This window comes from Microtus oregoni, unplaced genomic scaffold, assembly GCF_018167655.1.
Source record: "Microtus oregoni isolate MIOR12 unplaced genomic scaffold, Mior012 000015F_ref0000493, whole genome shotgun sequence".
NCBI lineage: Eukaryota > Metazoa > Chordata > Mammalia > Rodentia > Cricetidae > Microtus > Microtus oregoni.
The window spans coordinates 39,876,183-39,900,977 of NW_024543074.1; the positions used below are offsets into that span (position 1 = coordinate 39,876,183).

Sequence of the window (24,795 nt, forward strand, 5' to 3'; positions counted from 1 at the left end):
ACAAAGTTCTACTGTTGCTGTCATCAAGTGATAACAGGCTCTGGACAATGATAGAGAAGTACCTTTCAGGAGGCCTGAATAAGATAGAAAAGCTGACCAACAGAAGACTCAGTTATTTTTCATGTCTTTCAGTTGAAGGACGGCAAATTAAGAACTGAAAATGTGTGCTCCCAGTTCTGAGACTCCCAAACGTGACACGCTGAACTGAGCAAGGATATGGCCAACAGACCTGATATCAGGGACACAGACGCCAACAGGAGGCTGAAGGCCCAGGTTTACGCTGCTCTTACCTGTGAACTGGGTGTCTGCAAGCTCTGTGAGGTGGCTTTACAAAGTACTGGGGCTCAGCATGATACAAACAAAAGATTGTTTTCCAGCTTCCAGGCAGATGGTGCAAATGCAGAGGCAACCATACTGAGGAATTCTGGAGTCAGGAGAGGAGAGGAAGGCTAGTCAGCTGAAGTGTCACAGAAGGGACTACAGTGTCTTGTGAGCATGTGTACAGCAGAGACAGGAAGAAGCCAGAGCAGATGATGTATTGTCTCCCGAAGAACAGAGGCTCATCCCATGTCTTCACAGACCCAAGGCTGCTGGTCAGGGAATACTCATAGGCGGGCATGGTAGCCGCAAAGAATGGGTAGGGGATTCTGGTGTACCGTAGTTAGGGCTTCTAGTGCTGTAAAGAGACACTACGGTCACACTTATAAAGGAAAACATTTCACTGGGTGTGGCTTACAGTTTCACAGATTCAGTCCATTATTGTCTTGATGGGAAACATGGTGGCAGGCAGGCAGACATGATGCTGGCGAGGGGCTGAGAGTTCTACATCCAGATGAGCAGAAACATTGAAAAAACTGTTACACTGGGCATGGTTTGAGCATCTGAGACCTCAAAGCCCACCCCCAGTAGCACACTTCTTCCAGCGTGGCCATGCCTATTCCAACAAGGCCACACCTCCTGATAGTGCCACTCCCTCTGAGCCTATGGGGACCATTTTCCTTCAAACCCCCACATGGTGTCAGGCATGGGTTTGTTAGTGGGGGGCGATAGCTACAGGCACCAAGGGAGCTTCCCAACTGTGTGCTTCATGTATCATTGGCTAGAAGGGTGGGACTGGAGCTGGCAAAACACTAAACCTTTATTGTAGAAACACACCCAAGTGACAAAGAGATTCCTGATTGCCACTACCATGTCATTGCTCTGAGTGCAGAGAGGAAGGAGTGGCAACTACCAGAGAAAACTGCAGGCAAAGAAACTCCTTCCTTGATCCTTAGGCCACCAAAGCAGACTGTGCTTCTTGGCATGATGGTCTATGATGTGTGTCACGGTGTTTCTCTCCTCATCAGAAGGCAATGGAGGGAGCTTCTTTGCTTTGGCCAAACCTCACACGTGTGTCCTGTCCAGAGCTGCTTGGAGAAAAGCTCCTGCAGTAACTCTGTCAAAGGACTGCTCTCACGATGCTCTCACATGCTCTGTGTCAACTGAATTTGCTCCCAAAGATGGCCACAGCCCTTAGTAAGGTCCCCAGTACCGGACCATCTGCAGAGCCACACTCGGTTTCAACCAGTCTCCCTGATGCATACCTTACAGAACGTTGAGATATTTTTAATCGGTAGGTCTTATGATCAAACTGAGTTCTAGTCTTTAAATAAGCACACATTTAACCCCGACACCATTTGTGCCATCCTTAGATGGCGAGAGAGACTTTGCAGAAGCAGGTAAGGACCCTGAGATGGGAACACTGCCCTGTACTACACGGAGCAGCTAGCAGGGTCCGCGGAGGAGAAGGAATGGGCACCAGAGGAAGAGGCTGTGAGCCAGACTCAGAGTGGAGGGTGTGTGTAGACGATGCAGGAGGGAACTCAGAGTAAAGGAATGCAGGTGATCCCTGACCACCGTACAGACCGGAAATGGGTCTCCACGTGATCCACCACAGAGAAACCAGCTCTGCAGACACCTGAACTTTAGCTCCGGAAAACTCGGTTCAGACTCTCCTGAGAACTGTGGCTTTGTGCTGTTTCAAGCCACTGGTTTTACTGTGATTTGTTATGGCTGCAACAGAAATCCAAAACAGTAAACAAAAGATAAACAAAAATGCTCTTCCAAGATTTTATATTCTACAGCCATAGAGTGGGTCACTTGATTCTTTTCCCTAATGACAGATTTGGTTGAACCCTCAGTCCTATGTTGACTAGCAAAACAGCTCAACCCACCTCTACTAACTGCTTCCTTTCTTGCCATTTGGGGATGAGGACAGTACACACATTGGAAACAACTGTGCAAGGATTAGCAATTCCCAGAGAAATTGCTGGGAACAGTGACCAGCTCATCAAATGCCTCCACAATACACCAGGAAATTTTACTAGTAACATTATTCAGCTCTCTGGTCATGAAAAAGAGAGGCAACTGATGCTTGGGAACCAAGTGGGAAACAAGGAGGACCCACACACCACTTCTACTTCCTCAACTTTGAGCCTGAAACAATTGAAAACAAAATGCAAGTTACTTTGTTGTGGTCATCGTTTCGAGCCAGGATTTCTCTGTATAGTCCTGGCTGTCCGGGAACTCACTCTGTAGACCAGACTGACCTCGAACTCAGAGATCCACCCGCCTCTTTCTCCTGAGTGCTGGGATTAAAGATGTGCGACCCCACCGTCTGACCAATATGCAAGTTTTTAAAAGTTCAGTGTTAAGCTTTTCTGGCCATCCAGCGGGGTGGGTTCCTGTTGGTAGCTTTCTTTATGCCATCCCATCGTGCCCCCAAGCCTAACTTTTTGTCTGCAAGGTCCTTGGAACCCCATCACAGCCTACTTCAGGGCTGAGGGGACAGGAGAGCCAGCGGGGAGTGTTCCTGCCACTGGGCCTTCTTTCTCCCATCCCATCCTGCCCCGAAGTCCACCTTTTCTTCTGCAAAGTCCTTGGAACCCTGCAAGAGACCCTGCTCCCATGCTGAGGGGACCAGAGAGGTGAGTCTGTGGCCACACGGTCAGACACTCTGAAGTCCCACTCTTTGAGACTTTCCCAGGGGGACAGATTCCAGACTCCCCCCCCCCAATTCCCTAAGCTTTTCTGGCCATCAGGTAGGGCATGTTCCTGCTGCTGGCTTTCTTTATCCCATCCCACCCTGACCCCAAGCCTGCCTTTTTGCCTGTGAGGTCCTTGGAACCCTACAACACAGCCTGTGTCAGTGATGAGGGGATCTGAGAGGTGAGTCAGCACCCACAAGCCTAGACAGCTGGATGCCCCACTCTCCAGGACCTTACCAGTGTACCAGAACCTAGGGGACCCTTCACAACTCCCTAACTTTTCTTGCCAGTCATCTGAGAGTGTCCCTGCTGCTGGACTTTCCTCCAAAGCACCCTGCCCCCAAGCCCACCTTTTCCTGTGAGGTCCTTAGAATCCTCAAACACAGCTTGCTCCAGTGCTGAGGGGACACAAGAGAGGGCAGACCAAGAAAAACCCCCAAGTACTCAGTCAGCCACAGCAAAGATTGGACCAAGATGCCAAGACTCTACTGGCTTCATTTGAAAGAAGAGATGGGTAGACGCCAATGCAAGAATTCCTTCAACATCCTGAAAAGCAACATGGTAACACCAGAATCCAGTGAGCTCCCAACAGGAAGACTTGAGTTCCCTAACCCAGAAGAAGTAGAAGGAAACGACTTTAAATGTAACCTTATGAAAATGATTGAGACCTTTAAATAGGAAGTAAAAAGCTCCCTTAAAGAAATGGAAGAGAAGAGAAACAAAAAGTTAGAAGAAATTAATAAATCCCCCAAAGATACCCAAGAAAACCAAGAAAAAGCAATCAAACAGGTAAAGCAAACAGTTCAAGACTTGAAGACTGAAATGGAGGTAATAAAGAAAACACAAACCAAGGGAAAGCTGGATATGGGAAATCTGAGTAAACGAACAGGAACTACAGAGCCAAGTATAACCAACAGAATACAAGAGATAGAAGAAAGAAGTTCAGGTTCTGAAGATACTATAGAGGAAATAGACTCATTGATCAAGGAAAACATCAAATCCAACAAATTCTTAACACAAAACATCCAGGAAATCTGGGACACCACAAGATTGACAAACTCTTATTCACACTAATCAAAAGGTGGAGAAAGAACACCCAAATTAACAAAATCAGAAATGAAAAGGGGGACATAACAACAGACACTGAGGAAATTCAGAGAATCATTAGGTCTTACTACAAAAGCCTGTACTCCAAAAAATTGGAAAATGTAAAAGAAATTGATAAATTTTTAGATAGATACCATATACCAAAATTAAATCAAGACCAGGTGAGCAATTTAAATAGACCCATAAGTCACGAAGAAGTAGAAGCTGTCATCAAAAACTTCCCAACCTAAAAAGACCCAGGGATGGATGGTTTTAGTGGAAAATTCTACCAGAACTCCAAGAAGAGCTAATACCTATACTGCTCAATGCGTTCCATATTATAGAAACATAAGGGTCATTGCCAAACTCTTTTTATGAAGCTACAGTTACCCTGATACCAAAACTGCACAAAGACTCAACTAAGAAAGAGAATTACAGACCAATCTCACTCATGAACATCGATGCAAAAATTCTCAATAAAATACTGGTAAACTGAATCCAAGAACACATCAAAAAAGTCATCCATTATGACCAAGTAGGTTTCATCCCAGAGATGCAGGGCTGGTTCAACATATGAACATCTATCAATGTAATCCATCATATAAATGAACTGAAAGAAAAAATATGATCATTTCATTAGATGCTGAGAAAGCATTTGACAAAATTCAACACCCCTTCGTGATCAAGGTATTGGACAGATTACGAATACAAAGATCATATCTAAATATAATAAAAGCAATATAGAACAAGCCAACAGCTTACATAAAATTAAATAGAGAGAAACTCAAAACGATTCCACCTAAAATCAGGAACAATACAAGGCTGTCCACTCTTTCCATATCTCTTCAACATATTGCTTGATGTCCTAGCAATAGCAATAAGACAACATAAGGAGATCAAGGGGATTTGAATTGGAAAGAAAGAAGTCAAACTTTCGTTATTTGCAAATGATATGATAGTGTACATAAGTGACCCCAAAACCTCTACCAGAGAACTCCTACAGCTGATAAATATCTTTAGTGGTGTGGCAGGACACAACATCAACTCAAAAAACCAGTAGCTCTCCTATACACAAAGGATAAAGAAGCTGAAAGGAAAATCAGAGAAACATCACCTTTCACAATAGCCACAAATAGCATAAAGTATCTTGAGGTAACACTAACCAAGGAAATGAAAAACCTATTTGACAAGAACTTTAAGTCTTTGATGAAAGAAATTGAAAAGGATACCAGAAAACGGAAAGATCTCCCATGTTCTTGGATTTGTAGGATCAACATAGTAAAAATGGCAATTCTACCAAAGGCAATCTATAGATTCAATGCAATCTCCATCAAAATCTCAACAAAATTCTTCACAGACCTTGAGAGAACAATAATCAACTTAATATGGAAAAACAAAAAACCCGGAATAGCCAAAACAATCCCATATAAGAAAGGAACTTCCCAAGACATTACCATCCCCTGACATCAAACTCTATTACAGAGCTACAGTAATGAAAATAGCTTAGTATTGGCATAAAAACAGAGACATTGACCAATGGAATCAAATTGAAGACCCGGATATTAATCCACATATCTATGAACTCCTGATTTTTGACAAAGAAGCTAAAATTATACAATTGAAGAAAGAAGGCATCTTTCACAAATGGTGCTGGCATAACTGGATGTCGGCCTATAGAAGAATGAAAGTAGATCTATATCAATCACCATGCACAAAACTCAAATCCACATGGATTAAATACCTCAAGATAAATCTGACCATACTGAACCTGATAGAAGAGAAAGTGGGAAGTAGCTTGCAATGCAAGGGCTCAGGAGACCACTTCCTAAGTATAACCCCAGTAGCATAGACAATAAAAGCAACAATGAATGAATGGGACCTCCTGAACTAAGAAGCAAAGGACACTAAGACATTAAGACAAAAGGCAACCTACTGAATGGGAGAAGATCTTCACCAACCCCACATCAGACAAATATCTGATCTCCAAAAGATCTCAAGATCTTTTTGATCTCAAGAGCAAAAGAACTCAAGAAACTGGACACTAAAATTTTTAAATAACCCAATTAAAAAAAATGGGCACTGAACTAAACAGAGAATTCTCAACAGAAGAATTTCAAATGGTCAAAAGATACTTAAGGACATGTTCAACTTCATTAGCTATCAGGGAAATGGAAATCAAAACAACTTTGAAATACCATCTTATACCTGTCAAAATGGCTAAAAACAAAAACACCGATAATAACCTATGCTGGAGAGGATGTGGAGTAAGGGGATTGCTGGTGGGAATGCAAACTTGTGCAACCACTTTGGAAATCAGTGTGGCTGTTTCTCAGAAAATTGGGAGTCAACCTACCTCAGGATCCAACAATACCACTCTTGGGAATATACCCAAAAGATGCCCAATCATACTACAAAAACATTTGTTCAGCTATGTTCATAGCAGCATTATTTGTAATAGCCAGAACCTGGAAACAACCTAGATGCCCCTCAATGGAAGAATGGATAAAGAAAGTGTGGCACATCTACATATTAGAGTATTACTCAGCGGTAAAAAACAATGACATCTTGAATTTTGCATGCAAATGGATGGAAGTAGAAAACACTATACTGAGTGAGATAACCCAGACCCCCAAAAATGAATATGATATGTACTCACTCATTAGTGGATTCTAGCCATAAACAAAGGATATTGAGCCTATAGTTCACTATCCTAGAGAAGCTTAGTAATAAGGTGAACCCAAAGAAAAACATATATAGATCCTCCTAGAAATTGGAAGCAGACAAGAACGCCAGGCAAAAGTTGGGAGCCTTCAGGCGAGGTGGGGGTAGAGGGAAGGGGAGAGGGGGAGAGAGAGGGGAAAAGGGGAGAGTTGGTGAGAGCTTGGGGGAGTGGGATGGTTGAGATGGAGGAAGGACAGATATGGGAGTAGGGAAGTAGACATCTTAATTGAGGGAGCCATTTTGGGGTTGGCAAGGGGCTTGGTTCTGGAGCGGTTCCTAGGAGTCCACAGGGATGACCCCAGCTAGGACGCTGGGCAGTGGGGAAGAGGGTGCCTGAACTGGCCTTGTCCTGGAGTCAGACTGATGACTATCTTGAATATCACCACAGAACCTTCGTCCGGCGACAGATGGAGACAGAGACAGAGACCCATATCCGAGCACTGAAATGTGCTCCCAAGGTCTAGTTGAAGAGCAAAGGAGGGAGAATATGAGCAAGGAAGTCAGGACCACAAGGAGTTGGTTCACCCACTGAGACAGTGTGCCTGAGCTAATGGGAGTTCACCAACTCCAGCTGAACTGGGAATGAACGAGCATGGGATCAAACTGGACCCTCTGAATGTGGTTGACAATTGGGGTAGACTGAGGGGCCCAATGATAATGGCACTGGGATTTGTCTTTACTGCCGTGTAGGAGTCAAGTGCAACTCACAGCAGTGTTCACACAGCCCCGAGGGTAGAGGCTAAAAGGCGGTTACCCCCTTACCTAGGCCAGAAACCAATGAGTGTTCTCTTCAATATACAGAGGACTGTAGAGTGAGCTTAGAGAAGCCATGAAACTGGTGCCGGGAGGGAAAGAGGATTCTACAGCAGGAGTATCACATCAGGGCCTGGTGGATGCAGAGAGACAGTTCTCACATACCAAGTGGCCATCGGGCACTCTTCTCCTTTCTAAAACCTTGGGAGATGAGCTGGATACTGTTGGAAACCGAATCTGAGAGCTGAGGGTCCATTTGCGCAGGGTCAGCACCATACGAACATGGTAAAGTTTGGGTTCCATGCAAGCTTTCTCTCTCCTGGAGTCCCCTTGCCTTGCTGGCACACAGGAAGGGCTGTTTGAGCTGGCAATGGCCCAAGCCCTGCCGTGAGAGGGGACACCTTTCAGAGATCTTGAGGAAAATATCTTTTAATTTAAAGCGAGTATTTATAACTTCTTTAACAGACAGCCACTGCCTGTACCCTGGGGCTGATTCCTCTAAGATGCAGAAATATGCAGAATAGATGGTGATGGTTCCATGCTCATGGTTCTGAGGTGAAAGAATTTCAGGGGTACCTGGAACTTCCTCTTTTCTTTATATCTTATTTAATTTATTCTATTTTTTTTTTTGAAACAAGGTCTTGCTGTGCCGTTCGGCTAACCAGAAAATCATTATAAAGCACATGATATCCTCAGACATGCAGTAATCCTCCTGCCTCAACTTCCTGAGTGCTATGAGCTTATTTACCACCATAACTGGCTATATAATATTTGAGCTATGCTATGATAAATTGTTGAAAATGAACCTCCAAAGTCCTGAATTATTCATTCAAATTTATTTTTCGTAACAAGAATCAAATATAAATAGAAATTAAACACATATAAATAGAAATTAACATTCAGAAAAGATAAGTTCCAGGATGCATGGCTCAAGGGATGGTTGGAAACCACAGTAGGACTAAAGAGAATCTCACGAATGTCATCTCAAACATCTTAGACATGCTATGAAGAGTAAAAGAAGGGGTCATTTCAAAAGGGATCACAGGGGACTGGAGAGAGGGCTCAGCAACTAAAACTGTGTCCATATAGAACCAGAGTTCTGTTCCCAGCACCCACACTAGGCATCTCACAACACCTGTAACTCCAGCTGAAGGAGATCTGACACCCTCTTCTGGACTCCACCAGCAATACACACATGCATACACGCATGCTTGCACACATACACACACACACATGCACACCCTCACACAAATTTTGAAATTAAGTAAAACTTAAAATGAACTGGAGTTTTTACACTATAATACAAACAAGCCAACTTTTAATTCTTCCACATTGAAGGAATCCGTCCAAACGTGTGTGTAGGACTGTGTGTGCCTGAGCCTGAATGATCAAAGCAAGACTTTCAGCAGGAGGAGAACAATCAGCATTGGTACTGTTGAGATGGATGCAGGTCGAAAGCCAGAAGTTTCATCCGGAACTGATGAGTTGGTTGGAAACACAGCAAACTTACTCGAGCAGAAGGTAAAGATATTTGTGCTGTTGAGAACAGTTATACTCCTGTTGCAGACGCTTTCTGTCACACAGCCCATTCCAGCCATCACAAAGGCAAAGGGATGACTGCTTCCCGCTGCTAAGAAAAAGACTCAAGAGTTAGTCTCCTCTTGTCTCTTCCGCCCTCCTCACCCACAACCATTGGGAAAGGAAACTGTTCTCAGAATGATCCAGAGTCCACAACTTCTACCTCTTGACTAAATGTATGAGCCCAGCTTTATTCCATCCATACACAGGCCCAACCTTACTGTCCTCTGGTCCCATTGTCTCCCCAGTATAGAAGGAACCATTTAGAGACGGTTGCATCTCAGACACAAGGCTAACACTGGGGCATCTGCATTCCCACTCACTAGGAGAGATGAGTTTGTTACACATGGAAGAAGGCCAGATTCAGGGTCTCAATTATTGGCTAAAACCCCTCTAATGTACCTGTCTTCTCTACCCAGGCTCCCGTGAGTAAAATATTGTGATTCCCCCCGAAACTGACATCCCTTCTTCTGAAGGCACTGGGTTCTCTATGAGAATAATTATGGAACACACTGGATGCCTGTTTCCTGAGGTACACTGAGGTAGAAGCTTGTCCCACTGAGGATGGTTTCAACCGTCCTCTGTATTCTGTGACACCCCATTTTCTTTATTCATCTCAACTCATTCAGACACAGGGCCCTTCCCTTACTCACCCCCGAACCTCTGTAAAATTCCTTCCACATAAAAACATAGCTTGTCTCCAGACCTGTCAGACTCTCAGTCTATCACATAACCTGTGCCTAAAACACCACTAATTCCACACTACTTTTCATGTTCTTATGAGGAGCTGCTAGCTCATCCCCATAGCATACAGTCCGGAAGAAAAGCCCTACAGTTATTTTTGAAGTTAATCCCTGAAATGTACCTGTGCTCCTCACAACAAACATGTACTTTTCTCTTGCATAGGAAATTATAAATATTTCACTAAAATCAGTGACTTTACCAAAACCTCACAGCTTATTGATGGGATCTGAGTCATCATAACATTGATGATGGCTTCAAGTGTCACCTTTCTGTGCACTTCTGATCAAGGTCCTATTCCAGAATATCACAGCAACACAGATGCCCAAATTTGACTCTTCCATGGGAAGCAGTTCATTCCCCACCCCCGCTTCCCTCAGCTCCCATCCTCTATCTCACCTCTTTTTCTGTCACCTCTTTACTTGAAAAAAATGGCTCAATCTGATTTTAGAGGGACAACCAAACACTCGGCCCCTTGCTGCCCTTGCTCTATAGGAGTAACAGTTTCTAAGATAATCTGCTCCCATCACACCCATCTCCTGGCAGAGGTGCCCAGGCCTTGAATCCATTGAATCCGCCTATGTCACATCTGGGTTCATCTATGTGACTAACAGGGCACAAGATGAAATGATATGTCACTTCTAAGATGAGGGCTTGAAAAATCTCTGCTTTACTAATTGATCTGTGTCTGTCTCCCATCACTTCTCTAAGGGGGAAACAAGAGGATTGCTAGGAAAACCCCGGCAACCTACAAGGAGGCCATGGGAAGTGAAAGTGAGACCCACCAAATGTCAAAAATGAGCTGGTTCTCCATCTGAAGAACTACAAGACACCCTGGGCATCTGAAGGACTACAGTTTATACCAAGAGCAGAACTCAGCTTGACGAGACACCCTAAGATAGTCACACAGCAATGCTGTTCTCAGGGTACAGACTTTCAGATACTGACTGGTGATAAATAATTATTGCCTTCCCCTGTTAAGTGTGGTATTGGTAGTGATAAATGGTGCTGTGCCCTTAACAATATGAACCTGAAATCCTCTAAATAAAATCATACCTGTGCCAATAACGAAACCGCATTCTGTCTCATTTCCCGTGCAATTTAGGAGAGTTGGGACACCCAGCATTCCTGCGTCCGCATAGTAGGCAAGACATTGAATACCATTGGCTTCTTCAGATGCCTGAGGTACTGAATGGAGAGGAATAGGTTTTTATCTGATGTAGGAAATAATAGCTGAGAATATCACTACCTAACCCAATACAAAACCATATAGTTCTTTCATGATTGAACAACAAAAAATACAACTGAAATACCATACGAGGAGAAAACAAGAGACGGGTATCGGAGATCCTGTGGTGATGGTTGTGCACCCAACTCTCTATGCCTCTCTTCAGTCACTCGCCTGTCTACATGGCAGGAAAAAAATTCCTAGATATTGGGAAAGGAGACAGTCTGCCATCTAAAACTATGCTGACAAAAGGGTGAGGAATTAGTGCCAGTGTGACAAGAGAGAGAGGGTGTGTGTGTGTGCGTGTGCTTGTGCGTGCTCCTAGATACTTCTACTTAGGAGACTAAGGATGAAGAATTACTTGAGTAGAGTAATTCAAAACAAGCATGGGAAACACAGCAAGATTCCATGTCCACAACAAAAACAAAGATGAGGGACTAAATAGGTGAGAAAAATCTCTCAGCTGAAGGCTGGGGGTACACAATTAAATCAATAGTCTCAAAGAAAACAGTGAGTGCAAATCCATGGCACTCAACTGCCACTCATTCTCCCACCCGGGCAAGGGGTTTGCATCTTTCCTTTCATGTGTCCTCTTGATTGAGATTATCAGTATTATAGCAATATAGATATTATCACTTGTTCTATCTAAATGTCAGTTGGTCCCCCAGAGTTGCCTATATAGCTGGTCACACACACTGTACTCCCAGCTGCATCAACTTTGGAGGCTGAGGAAGGAGGATTGCTTGATCTCAGTAATATAATGCAAGCCTGGATACATGCAAGACTCCATCTCAACAATACAAAAATCCAGGATGAGGAATAAAATAGGTGAAGAACTGTCAACTGGAGGCGCAGAGCAAAGCGTTTAAACCTAGAGACTCATTGAACCTACTTAGAGAATAGACCCAGGAGCAATTACTGCTCCCCATCTGTCACCCAGTCTGTGTACACAACTATGTGCACACAAACCCAAGAGAGGGGCGCGTATCCAACCCAGACCCTTTACAAAGGAAAGCTTCAAGCAAAAAGGGAAGGCAAGTGAGACGCATCCATGGAAGGGCAGAGGAGCCCTGAGCAGGTGGGGCCCCAGCCGGAGCTGTACTCACGTGTTAAGTCACCTTCATTGCACCTATCAGATGTGCAGCAACGGTTCACAAAGCTAAATCTCCGTTGCTCCCCCAGTGTGGCTGAGAATTCCAGTTCACTACATGGGTCTTTAGAACACCCTTTTTGCTTAATCGTTTGGTTTGTAGCAGGAGCTGCAAAAAATTGAACCACTAAGTAAATTTTCCTCCTGAGTTAGTGGTAAAGAACCTGTCCCTTCATGCCCTGTACATGAGTACTGTACTTCTCCAAGAGTCCCTCCATCCTCAATGATATGTTTCAGAGAATGAACCAACAGAGGGACCATTTGCTATGAAAGGGAGTGACTGGTGGTAGAGTACTTGCTTAGAATGCGTGATGCCCTCAGTTAGATTCCCGATGGTGTGAATATAAGAAGAGTCACACCCGAATGGTCCTCATCATGTAGAACCCAGGTCCTACAACAAGCACATGCTCCATCTCCACCACCTCCCAGAACCCCAGGCCCCATTCTTATCTTGGAAAGGAACCAAGGATAAAATGGAGATTGCTCAAGGAGTGAGGGTTGGCTCACATGGTGTGTCAAATCTCTGTATTTGATTGAAGCAACCATTAGAGTCTAGACAATCATCTGTATCCTCAGTACATTGTTCATTTTCACATGTATATACCATACACTGGTTACTCTCTGCAAGAAGGAAATATACATTATTTTAAGGGTAACCCAAGAGCCTTACAGTTGATGTTTTCCTGGAGTCAAGAAGTCATAAGAGGCTAGATAGGAGTCTCATCTGGTTGGCTACTTCCTCAAGGCTCTTGACTGCTCACCTCCCCCTTCCCATTTTTAAGGAGAAAGGAATGCCATGTTTAGTCTTACCCACAGAGCTGACAGCCAAGCTGGTAAAGACAAAGACTGTGAGGAGACTCTTCGGGCTGGAGGACCAGGCCATGGTGACTCCTGTGAACACTGAATGAGATACAAGTGAGGACAGTGGGGTCAGAGCTATGGGGCTCAGACCTGTAATCCAGCAACCCACACACCCCACTGTGTTGTTTATCTATATAGTCATTTATTCAGTCATTCTTTTGTTCATTCACTCATTCTTTCAGAAAGACAAAAATTATTGAACACTGGCTTTATGCTAGATGTGGCCATTTGGAAGGATGCAAAACTGGAAAAGATACCATATCCTCTATCAAGGCATGGGAAAGAGAAAGGGTCTTCCCAGGGAAGGAATTTCATTCAGGAAGGATTCTTCTTGCTTAGGTCCAGAGGGCACTAGATCTCTCTCCACAGTTGACAGGGCTGAGTCAAGAACAGCTCCTCTGGAGAGCAGGTGCAGGCTCTCTCTATGTGGTAGAAAGTTCTAGGCCACGCTGCTCAAGAGCCATCAGCCCCTCAGCTAAGGACATGGGTTCACCACCTCCAAAGTCACCTTTTCCCTAACAGCTGGCCTCCCTCACCAGGTATAACAGCCCACACTGGAAATACTCACCAAGAAGTAGTCTGCTCTTCTGAAAAAAAAACTGCCTTGAAATGGAGAGGAAGGCCAGTGATCTCACCAGAGATAGGAAGAAAGAAATATTTTCTCTGCCCTCACTATCTCTGACTTTTATAGTCCAGAGGACTATTGCCTAGTCATTAAGGCATAGTAAATAGTATCTTGACATGAAGCCAAGTGCACTATACTTCCTGATCTTCTTTATAGACAAAGAGATACTGTGAGGACAACTCTTCTTGGCCTCTGTCTGGTGGGGACGGGAGGAGGCTATGAGGGTCCTGGGCCTCCAATGAGCTGCAGAAGAGGAGAAGGTTTGGATGGTCCTGGACCTCCACTGAATTACAGAAGAGGAGGAAGCGATAATGGTTCTGGACCTCCACTGAGTTGCAGAGAGACTCTAGGCATTTGAAAGTCGCAGCATGCTGGATCTTGGTCCCACACCATCCCCCACTTTTCCTCAGTAAAAATTTCCAGCATTCCCTCTCACAGACTCCATTCTTCCTACCCAGAACCAGACCTTAGGATCCACAAGCTTCTCTGCTGGAAAAGAACTGGGTATGTCCTTATACAACATATTCTTTGTCATTCTTCCTGGTTTTATGCCAAACTCTTGCTAGCTTTTACCAGCCTACCTGATTGCAAGGAGAGATAAACAAGGAGTCACAATTCATCTGCCCTTCTGCAATTGTCCAGCTCTTGATTGCATTTTTTTTCAACATCCAGGACTGTGTGGCAGGCATGGAGATCAGGGAGAACCCACCTAGGAACCCACTATGTTGAGTGTTGAAGAATGCTAGGGCTACAGGAAAGGGAAAACATGGCTGTCCAGACTCCCTGAGGCTAGGGTGTGGAAGTATGGAATGAATCATTTTTATAGGAGCAGCTAGGGTGGGGAGGTATAGGAGGAGACATTTTGCCAGACAAAGAGATCAGTAGAGCCTTGGCTATAACTTCTACAGGGACGTGGAAGCCTAGGGGAGAGGAGAGCTGAGCTTTGTCCTTGGGGATCAAAAGTATTATCCACCATGCCCAAGAAAGAGAGAGAGATGGAGGCAGAACACAAACACAGCAGGGCAATGAGGACAGTGGCATCAGTCTGTACCCTGACCTAACAAGTGACACCAGCAAGGTCCATGGCAATCAGAGGTTCATATTCTTCAGGCCTTCAGATGCCTGGGATGGGGACCCATCTGTCCAAAATATCCATTAAACACCACAGCTGGGCATTCACAGGCAGGCAAGGACGGCTTGCTCTTCTCAGCAAATGCCCAGATTAGGCCTACTCCAATACTCTAAATGCCCTGGCTGGCTGGCATGACCTTACATGATCACACAGAGATACTCCCATTCAACCTGTGTAATGGGCTGTGGGAAGGTTTGCTCTCCAGTCCACACAACGATAGCCAGTGCTGTGTTGGCTGGTGCCTCAGTTTAAGCCCATGCACACCAAGGAGCCTGTCTACCTCCCAAACTGGTTCTCTTCCTACATCTAACCCAACCATCGAGGAGTGGACAACAATACCAGCATTTTCACATCTAAGCGATTTGTCTACACATGGCCAGGTCAGGAAGCATCAGCTCATCCATCTGAAAGCTCAGGGCTTTGTGTGCATTGGCTAGCAGAGCACTTCAGCCAGACTTGGGGGGGGGGGGGGGGCGGTGAGTATGACATAACGGCTCACACCTTTAATCCCAGCACCCAGGAGGCAGAGGCAGGCAGAGCCTTGTGAATTCCAGACCCACATGGTCTACAAAAAGACTTCCAGGTCAGGCAGAGCTACATAATAAAACCTATCTTAGAGAGAGAGAGAGAGAGAGAGAGAGAGAGAGAGAGAGAGAGAACTTCAAGTTCTATAAAAAGAATCATTTCTGCTGGTGTTTCCTGGACTTTCAATCTCAACACTTATTCTTTGTGCAACAGCTAGAACTTCACAGAACTCAGCCCACTGTTTACACAACCGCCAGGCCCCAGACAGTAATGAGGGGATGTCCCACAGTCAACTCTAAGTTCTGCTCTCAGCTACATCCATAAAGTAGAAGAACAAATAATGCAAAATCGGCTCACATGCTTCATCTCCAGATGCTGGCACATTGTCTTCTTTTTATAGAAATATCCATCTGAGTGTCTTATGACCTTTCCTCTACTTACTGTCACCACTCTGGTGTCAGGAAACAGGCAAGAGCTCTCCAGCTCTTCCTCAATTACAGGTTCTAACCCAAGGGTAATATCCTAGTTTTGACCTTTCAAACCTTCTGACCCTCCCTGATCTGTGGGCAGGGCATATTCACCAGCCCACGGGCTCCTGTGAATGAACGAACAGGAGACGAAGACTGAGTTAAGCTTGTTGTTAGCAACAAAACAAGTCTCCAAAACTAACACATAGAAGACAAAATCCCTGCACCCCAGAATGTAACTTTATTTCAAACCACAATCTTCCTAGAAAGGGGTCAAGACAAGGTCATTCCTGTGGACCCTTAATCCAACAAGAGGTCAGGACTCAACAGATTCCAAGTACAGGTCATATAAAGACAGGGGAAGATGCTCACTACAGTCTAAGAACAGAGCCTCGGAGAAAGCAGACCTGTGGAGCCTGGATGCCACCCTTCCAGCCTCTGGGGTCATATGAACTGTGTGCTGTGTGTCGTCCCACGTGGTGCATTGTGGCGGGGCTTTCAGGCCCATGCTTAGGCAGACTAGAAGATGAGTAGAATAGCTTCCAAGAAACACTGGCTTTCTTAAAGAGAACTCTAGACAAGCTACAGTGCGGGATCCAGAACCACAGGTGAGCTCACAAGGTCTTGAGGGGTGCACCCACACACTAAGACAATGGGGATGTTCTATTGGGATCTCACCAAGGCCAGCTGGCCTAGGTCTGAAAAAGCATGGGATAAATCCGGACTAGCTGAACATAGCGGACAATGAGGAATACTGAGAATTCAAGAACAATTGCAGTGGGTTTTTGATCCTACTGCACGTACTGGCTTTGTGGGAGCCTAGGCAGTTTGAATGCTCACCTTACGAGACCTGGATAGAGGTGGGCAGTCCTTGGGCTTCCCACAGGTCAGGGAACCCTGATTGCTCTTCGAGCAGATGAGGGGGGGGGGACTTGATCGGGGGAGGGGGAGGGAAATGGGAAGCGGTTGTGGGGACGAGGCAGAAATCCTTAATAAATAAATAAATTTAAAAAATAAAAAAAAAACAAGGTCTTGATAAACTCCTATTCTATGTCACAAACAGAGTACTCAAACATGACAATCTCTGAGAAGCTGACAGTTAAGGCCTTGTCAAAGAAACTGGTCTTTTTCAAATCTGGGCGTCAACATGCTCACTCAAAGTGAGCGTGAGTCTCTAAGTCTATGACACAAGATCAAATCATCCAAACAGCAGAACTCCCAGTGCAGTTTGTCAAAAGCTCTCACATCTGTTCTGCCTCCTCAGGAGCAACCACTGTGAGCTCTGTAAATGTTTTGAGCCATGAAATCTCATATGTTCTCAAGAAACACACCCAAGGTTTAAGAAACTGGAATGGGAGAGGCAGGTTGCCTAGCTGAAAAAAAAAAGTCAGACAGGTCTGTGCAACAGCAGCCGCCGCCCTTGGGACTGCACACACCCTAGTGTGATTCAGAGTGTCTAGTAGAGACCCGACTAACTTGGTAGATTCCAGCAAGGAAACGTTAAACTATCCATACAAAGGAACTACATAGAGATGCCATCACGCCCCAGTCTGAATGCTAGCCATCCAAAAAATAAATAATAACTAATAATGTATGTGAACCAAAGGGAATCCTTCTAGAGGTTTGAGGGAAATATAAGATATCCTAGTCTCTGGGGAAATCAGTGTAGATCTTCCTCAAAAAACTAAAGCTAGATCTACCATACGGCCCAGCTGTGGCCCTCCTGCGGGACCCAGAGGTATCTGTGCATCATGCTCACTGCAGCACAGTTCACAACAGCTAAGTCATAGAACCAACCTAGATTTCCCAAATCAGAAGAAAGGATAAAGAGAACGTGGCCAGAACTTTCTCCGCCATTAAGAAGAGTGAAGTTATATTATCCACAAGAAAACAGATTTGCTGGAGATAATCACACTCAATGAGATATCAGCCTCATTGACAAATATCACATATTTTCTTCATTGTAGACCACAGATTTTATAACTAATTAGAATCACATATGTGCAGTTGACATGAGAGCAGAAGATAAAGTATGTAGAGGAAGAAAGGACCAGTGAGAGAGGGTAGTATGGTATGGAGGGAATGCTGAAAGATCATTACACGCGTGCATGGAAATGGCCTGATGTAAGCCTAGAAAGTAAGATAAAAACAGATCCAATTATTCAAATATGCTATTAGGATTAAAATGTGACACTTAGATGGGCCTCGTGGCATACATCTTTAATCCAAGGCAGGAGACTGAAGCAGGGGGTTGCCAAAAGTGTGAGGCCAAACTATGCCACATAGCCAAGTACCAGGGCTGACAGGATTATATAACAAAACCCGATCTCAAAATAAAACTCCCTCAAAACTGTGGCAGTCAGATCTGAAAAAGCCAACTCCCTTTGACTGAGCCTTAGCTGTCGCTCTGGAAGAGTCTTACACAGTTTCAACCAAGACAGACATGTCCGAGAATTGGCGTTTATGGTGTAGAACTGGACTTATCCGAAGACTGTGGGCTAGCCTATGGCTCTTTCATTGATGTCATTCCAGAAATCCTTCTAAGAACTCTAGCTTTTGTTGCCAGCTGGTCTGTTCTAGTTGCCTGGTCCATCAAAGCATGAGTTTACAAGGGCTATCATCAACAACATCCTTCAAAGGGATGGTGAAAAGAAAAGAATTTATACTCTCATGATTCTGGAAGTTGGAACTCTGAAATCTAGCACTGACTGATTCTGCAACACCTTCCCAACATCTAAGAGCTTTAGTTAAATTAAAGAACTTGAGTTCACTATGAAGCACAGCCTGAATACTATTTGAGGACTGGTAGTTGTGTCAGCAGCAGGCTGAGCTCTACAAAGATCAGGTTAAAGAGGAAATGGTGGAGATTCCATTTGAAAGAATTGTTCCTTTGTTTGTTTTCAACTTGATTGGTTGGGCTGATTGGTTGGTTAGTTTGTTGGTTGGTTTAATGCTGTTGATCACAGTTAATGGATTGTAAGCTCCTAGATGATGGTCCAGGCCATGGGATGATGGACAGATAGATGTGGGCAGAATGTTGGAAGCTGATTTCTAGGTTAGATGTTGGATAAAAAGGCTGTGGACCAGGTTGGGAAGGTAGACAGGCTCACTGCAATGAATGGGATTAAACTGGGGTGCCATCCAGCTCCACCACTACCTAGAATTGTGCAGACTAGAGATTCAACTTCCCCACAATCCCTTAAACAGGTGGAAGGAGAGCATCTATGTGCAAACATGTAAGAGCATTTCAGCCCACCCTAAGCATTTAGGTCTAAAGCTACCGCAGTAACCTTGTGCTTGTGGATTTGGATGCTGAAGTGAACTCCAGACTGAAGTTCCAAACTGTGTGTATTTGATAAATGGACAATTATCCAAGACATCTGAAGGCCTGGAGAGCATGAACGTCTGATGCTTGTGACGCCACCTGAAGTCACTTCTGGGAGCTAGCAGTTGGCTTTGCAACCCCATTGCTCCTTCACATTCAGGTCCTGCCTCCATTTCTCTATTTCTTTCTTGCCCATGGTAGACGTCATTGGAATGACACACGCAATGGAGATGGCTCCAAAGGACTGTGGAGAGTGAAAACTCCGGTCAGCTGAGATACGGAATCTTTTCCAGGTACGTGACAGATGTTCGCCTGAGGAGCCAAAGGACAGCCAGCACATTGTCACCTGCCACATGTTCTTGATTGCAACAGCCTCAGATGCTTCAGGGCATTTTTTTGTTTGACCTGTAGGAACTGAAGATTAAGTTTGTGGCTCCTGCGATGATTTGCCTATTACCTCATTGCACCTGTTTTTATGGTGGGCACTTAGCTTTGGTGGGACCAGCATCATCTTTGTTATGTGTACTAAAGAAATCTCTTACACATCTAGCGGTAAGTAACCTCTGGCTGAGTTGGCATGACTCTGAGTATGTAGAAAAGACAAAGTCCCACTGTTTAAATTGCTACTGCAAATACCATCAGGCACTAGGAACTTCCTGAATCTGTAAAGCGACCAGGGAGGGAGAAGATATTATGTCATAAAGAAATAGGTCCAAAGTCAGGAGACATTGTTCACTAGACTAAGACATCTATGTCTTCTTGTAGTTCTGATTAATGTCAGTGTACAAAAGTCCCAAAGACATTCCTGGACAAGCGTGTCCTAGCTAGTGTGAGAAACGACGGTGGTCACTTGTGTTGCCTATAGTCTTTCCCCGTATAGGGCTTTGTTATCTGGAAGGACTCGTGGGGAGGTCACACTGGCCCTCTGAGAGGAGATAGAGACTACAGCTGGAGGGTCTGGGTTCTAATATTGAATTCATTTATTTTTATATAAAAATTAAATAAGGCTGGCAAGATGGTTCATGGGATAAGAGTGCCTGTTACACAAGCCTGACAACTTGAGTTCAATCCCCAGAAGCCATGTGAAAGCCACCTCAAGCGACACACTTTCTCCAACAAGGCTGTACTTCCTAATCCTTCTCAAATAGTGCCATTCCCTGATGATTAAACATTCAAATATAGAAGCCTATGGGGGCCGTTCTTATTCAAACCACCACAGAACCCTATACAACCATCATGGCATACATGCACTCATATGAGCATACATGCAATAATATTTTTTGTTTTTAAGACTTATATCTTGGATGAATAGTGCAGGCCATATAGCATCTTCAATACATAAAGAAATATTTTATAATCACAAGTTCTGAGAAGACTGCTTCTCATAAATCCATATGTTTAGAGTCATTTCAGAAATTATTGGAAATTATGCCCTATACCAAATATGTTCTTTTTTTCTATGAAACTCAAACAGTAATCTCTTTAAATTTAAGTATTATAACACAATATAGTCAATGACTGACTATCTTAATAGTTACAAACTTGTGGATGATGTAGAAAATATTAAAAGTCTCATCTCTGTAATTAAATAATTTTGTTTCGCTAGGAGTGGGGACCTTGATGTGTATAAAGAAAACACCACAATTCATAATATACAGTCAACTCAAATCTGAGCAGATGTGTTTCAGGCAGAGTTGGTTAGCGTCACGTGGTATGACAGCAGGAGGAAAACACACGTGTGTTCAGAACCAAGATGGCAATGAAGATGCGGGGCGCAACACGGACAAGTAAGAACTCGGACAAACAACTCAGACTCATGGCGTTTTAGATTTAGAATTAGTTTTTGGTCATTATATAATGAGAAGCCTTTACAGTTGTGCGCGTGCGTGCGTGCCTGCGTGCGTGTGTGTGTGTGCGTGCGTGCGTGTGTGTGTGTGTGTTTTAGAAACCTCACATTCAATTACACAATTTCATTGGGGTCATGACTGATGACTTAAGAAGTTATGGTTTAGACTAATTTCCAATCTCCCAGCAGGAATTCACATCATCCCATAAAACTCAGCTTTAATTAACAAGAATGGTGTAGTTAATAATAGGCTATGTGCTCTAAATAGATGCTCACTGTGGTGAAAAAAATAACCACAAGGTCTGTGTTGTGCAGACTGGAGCTGCTCCCAACCTCTCAGCACTCTGTCCCAAGATCATCCAAGAAGTAGGCAGGCTTTTCCTGTGCACTGGAGAGCTTATGGGCCTGCAGGGAGCATGAGGACACCATAGGTTGATTCTTCAACAAAAGTGGTGTCCTTGGAGCCGGAGTGGAAACTTTCATTCCTCAGCATAGTGGCAGATACTGCAGATGTGGTTCCATCAGTCTCTCTTGCAACTGCACATCTGTATGCTACCTCTCATTCCCAAGATGTAACAGAACACCTCAACTTGAGCCAGTGACACCATAGACTCCAGGCCCTTGACACAGTCCTTAGAGATGAATGCCACTACCTCAACCTCCAGTCTCTTCAGAAGCCCTTCATGATCAACTTAGTCTATGGCAATAGATGTGGGTGTGGGGTCAAGCACCATTCTGGTCTTGGCAGTAGTGAACAAGAAACTGAACGCTCTCTACTCACTGAACCCCTTCTAAATGCAGATACCGCAAAGCAGCTACAGCTCCTCTGCCTCCCCAAGCCAGGCTGCTATCCCGCTGTAGCCATCAGTAGATCAGACACCAAAGCCCACGGTGGACATCTTAACCTGAGACACACAACTTCTGGCCAGGCACCTTCAGATTTCATGCCAGTCTAGAGACCTTGATGATTTTCTATTCTATTATGTACGTATATATGCATGTATTATATTTTACCTTTTAGAAAGAATTTAATAATAATAATAGTAATAGTAATAAAAAGCAGTCAGTCTCAAAAATACATGCCTACCATGCAAGTTGTCAGGAGGCTGAAGCAAGAAGAGTACTGTGATGGTTAACATTATATTTGTTTTAATTACTTGCTTAAGATGTATAAAATTTTGTATTTCCTCTAATATACAAGTCTTTAACTTGTACAGGCTGTACCCTAGAAGCCACTCCCATTTAAAAAATAAAAAAGAGAAAGTAACCCATGGGGAGGAGGGAAAGGGAGGAGTTTGCTAAGCACAGTCTACAGTTGGATCTACATGCTTCACCAAAAAGAAAATACCGTAAGTTTCTGGTACTTATAGTTGTGGATATATATATATATATATGTGTGTGTGTGTGTGTGTGTGTGTGTGTGTGTGTGTCAGATATATATGTCAGATATATATATATATGTCAGATATATATGTGTGTCAGATATAGATATATAAATATATAGATATATCTATATATATATAGTCATTTACCTGTTTTTTGAGCCTTTGTTATCCTTTAGAATAATACAGATCTCTGTCATCTTAGTCTGTTCAAAACCCTGGCCAGATTCTAGCTCATGACATTTGAGATAAAGTTGACATCCAGAAGACCTGTTATTTAGTCCTTTATTGAAAGATCAGTTTTTGATCATAATACATAAAACTTCATTTATATTAACTTAATTGAGGAGTAAATTTATTAAAGGTTTTGAAAATAAAACTTAAAAGCGATACATAATGTTAAACCTTCCAAAGTTCAAAGTTTTAACATATTAATCAATAACATTCTAATACACTATTCATCTAGCCTTGATAAAACACTGATTACTGTTATCATAGTCACAAGCTCAGAAATTTTTTATATTTATTTATTATATATACATTATTTTGTCTGCTTGTATGCCTGCAGGCCAGAAGAGGGCACCAGACCTTATTACAAATGGTTGTGAGCCACCATGTGGTTGCTGAGAATTGAACTCAGGACCTTTAGAAGAGCAGGCAATGCTCTTAACCACTGAGCCATCTCTCCAGCCCCAAGCTCAGAATTTGAATTGTCTTCAAATGTCTTCCAAATAAAGACTTAAAGATGCTTCTCATTATGCTAAAAACTCTCTGTCCAGTCTACACACACACAACACACACACACACACACACACACACACACACACATGTATTTCATATGTATGTATATATTATGTCTAGCCCTCTGGACAGAGAAAAACATATTCAGGTCTTTAACTAGAATTATCTTTTGGGTCCTCAAGCTTTTACTATGACTCAAGACATGAGTCTACTGCTTTTTCTACAATACAAACTCTATTACAAATTACAAACAATGGTAATGCTAATATATCTAAAGCTTTTATATCTTTTTATAAACTTGGTAGTGGTGATGCATGCTTTTAATCCCAGTACTCGGGAAGCAGAGGCAGACAGATCTTTGAGTTTGATACCAACCTGGTCTACAGAGTGAGTTTCAGGACAGCCAGAGCTACACAAAGATACCCTGTCTCACACACAGCAAAAAAAAAAAAAATCATGTAAGCTTCAGGAAATCACAACTTGGATACACCCATCACAGTCAAATGGACTCTAGATAAGTACTCCTGTCAGCCAACTCCTAAGTTTCTCCCACCTACTGCTTATTCCTGAGTGGGAAGTTCCAAATGAAAAAGTTTCTTTTAAGGTTCTGAACTTTAGCTTCTGCCCCCTAGTCCATATCTATCCCACCAAATTTCCACTTAGTTGACAGACACCAAGCAGGAATCAGCTGCAGACTACAAACAGATCTAAAACCAGAGAGCCCTAACCTTGATGAAAGCTGATGTAAGCCAGTCCAGCCTATGTGATTAATCTCTGTCTCTTCTACTGGGCCAATAACCCAGATGCTTCTGATGGGTGCCCCATCCCCCATTGCTTGAATCCCCCACCCCCAGCCTTTGACCAATAGTCCAGCCTTCTTGAGTCCTAACAATGATATCCTAATTTCAGCTGAGAAGTTGTTACAGAAGAGAATGCATCACCCCTTATCGTCAACAAAAAGTTGAAATATTAGGTCCAAAGGAAACTAGTTCCCCTCTACCAGAAGCCATATTTCTATGGCTTTAGAAATACAAACAAGTATCTAGCAGGGAGTCAAGGATTTGACTCAGGATACAGCTCCAAGGGGAGAATGTGGTTATTAACATTACATTGAAGGTTTGAAGGTTTTAATTACTGCAGTAAAGCATAGATTTTTTAGATAGATAGAAAACAGATAGATGGGTAGAAGGAAGATAGATAGATAGATAGATAGATAGATAGATAGATAGATAGATAGGCCTCTAACATGTTATCCCCTAACTTGCAATCACCTAATTTATACAGGCTGTACCCTACCAGTCCACACACATTTTTCCCAGACTTTGAAGATTCTTCTTAAATTGACTGATCTTGTAAAATTTGTTGTTCTTCCAAGATATTATTAGGTCATAAAACTAACTGCTATATCTGCTTTTGTAATCAAACTTGTCTTACTCTGCTCAAAAAGACAATTGCAATACCCAAAATTGTAACTTTATGGGTTTTGCTTTTATAAACCCTGAACGGATATGGCTAGATGATGTATCTTGGGGATGTTCTCAGGTGCAGACCTGGTGCCAGATACCCAGTACCAGTACCTACATTAAAACTTATTCTTATTAAAATTTA

The 24,795-nt window shown here is 43.4% G+C and overlaps 1 protein-coding gene across 3 annotated transcripts; it reads right to left on the minus strand.

Annotated features, from left to right (window-relative positions):
• Positions 1-8,403: 8,403 nt before the first annotated feature.
• Positions 8,404-14,472, minus strand: LOC121456622 (protein RoBo-1-like). 3 transcript variants are annotated; one of them, XM_041664942.1, is made up of 6 exons: positions 14,351-14,472; positions 13,094-13,183; positions 12,791-12,904; positions 12,240-12,392; positions 10,962-11,093; positions 8,404-9,216 (listed from the first exon to the last, which is right to left on the minus strand). In XM_041664942.1, exons 2-6 carry the CDS (start codon positions 13,164-13,166, stop codon positions 8,975-8,977), a joined length of 714 nt encoding a protein of 237 aa, XP_041520876.1. In that variant the 5' UTR covers positions 13,167-13,183; positions 14,351-14,472; the 3' UTR covers positions 8,404-8,974. The 3 variants fall into 3 exon arrangements, with proteins under 3 accessions (XP_041520876.1, XP_041520875.1, XP_041520874.1); XM_041664941.1 differs by lacking the exon at positions 14,351-14,472 and adding an exon at positions 13,713-13,838; XM_041664940.1 differs by lacking the exon at positions 14,351-14,472 and adding an exon at positions 13,402-13,674.
• Positions 14,473-24,795: the final 10,323 nt, after the last annotated feature.

What these genes read in the sequence shown, in the direction of transcription:
- LOC121456622 (XM_041664940.1), bottom strand. Translation starts at nt 13,459, where the DNA reads ATGAAATTCCTTCCCTGGGAAGACCCTTTCTCTTTCCCATGCCTTGAT. An exon ending in CAATGAAGGTGACTTAACAC is followed by an intron (nt 11,094 to 12,239) that starts GTGAGTACAGCT and finishes CTCTCCATTCAG; the next exon opens with TACCTCAGGCATCTGAAGAA. An exon ending in CGGTTTCGTTATTGGCACAG is followed by an intron (nt 9,217 to 10,961) that starts GTATGATTTTAT and finishes TCTTTTTCTTAG; the next exon opens with CAGCGGGAAGCAGTCATCCC.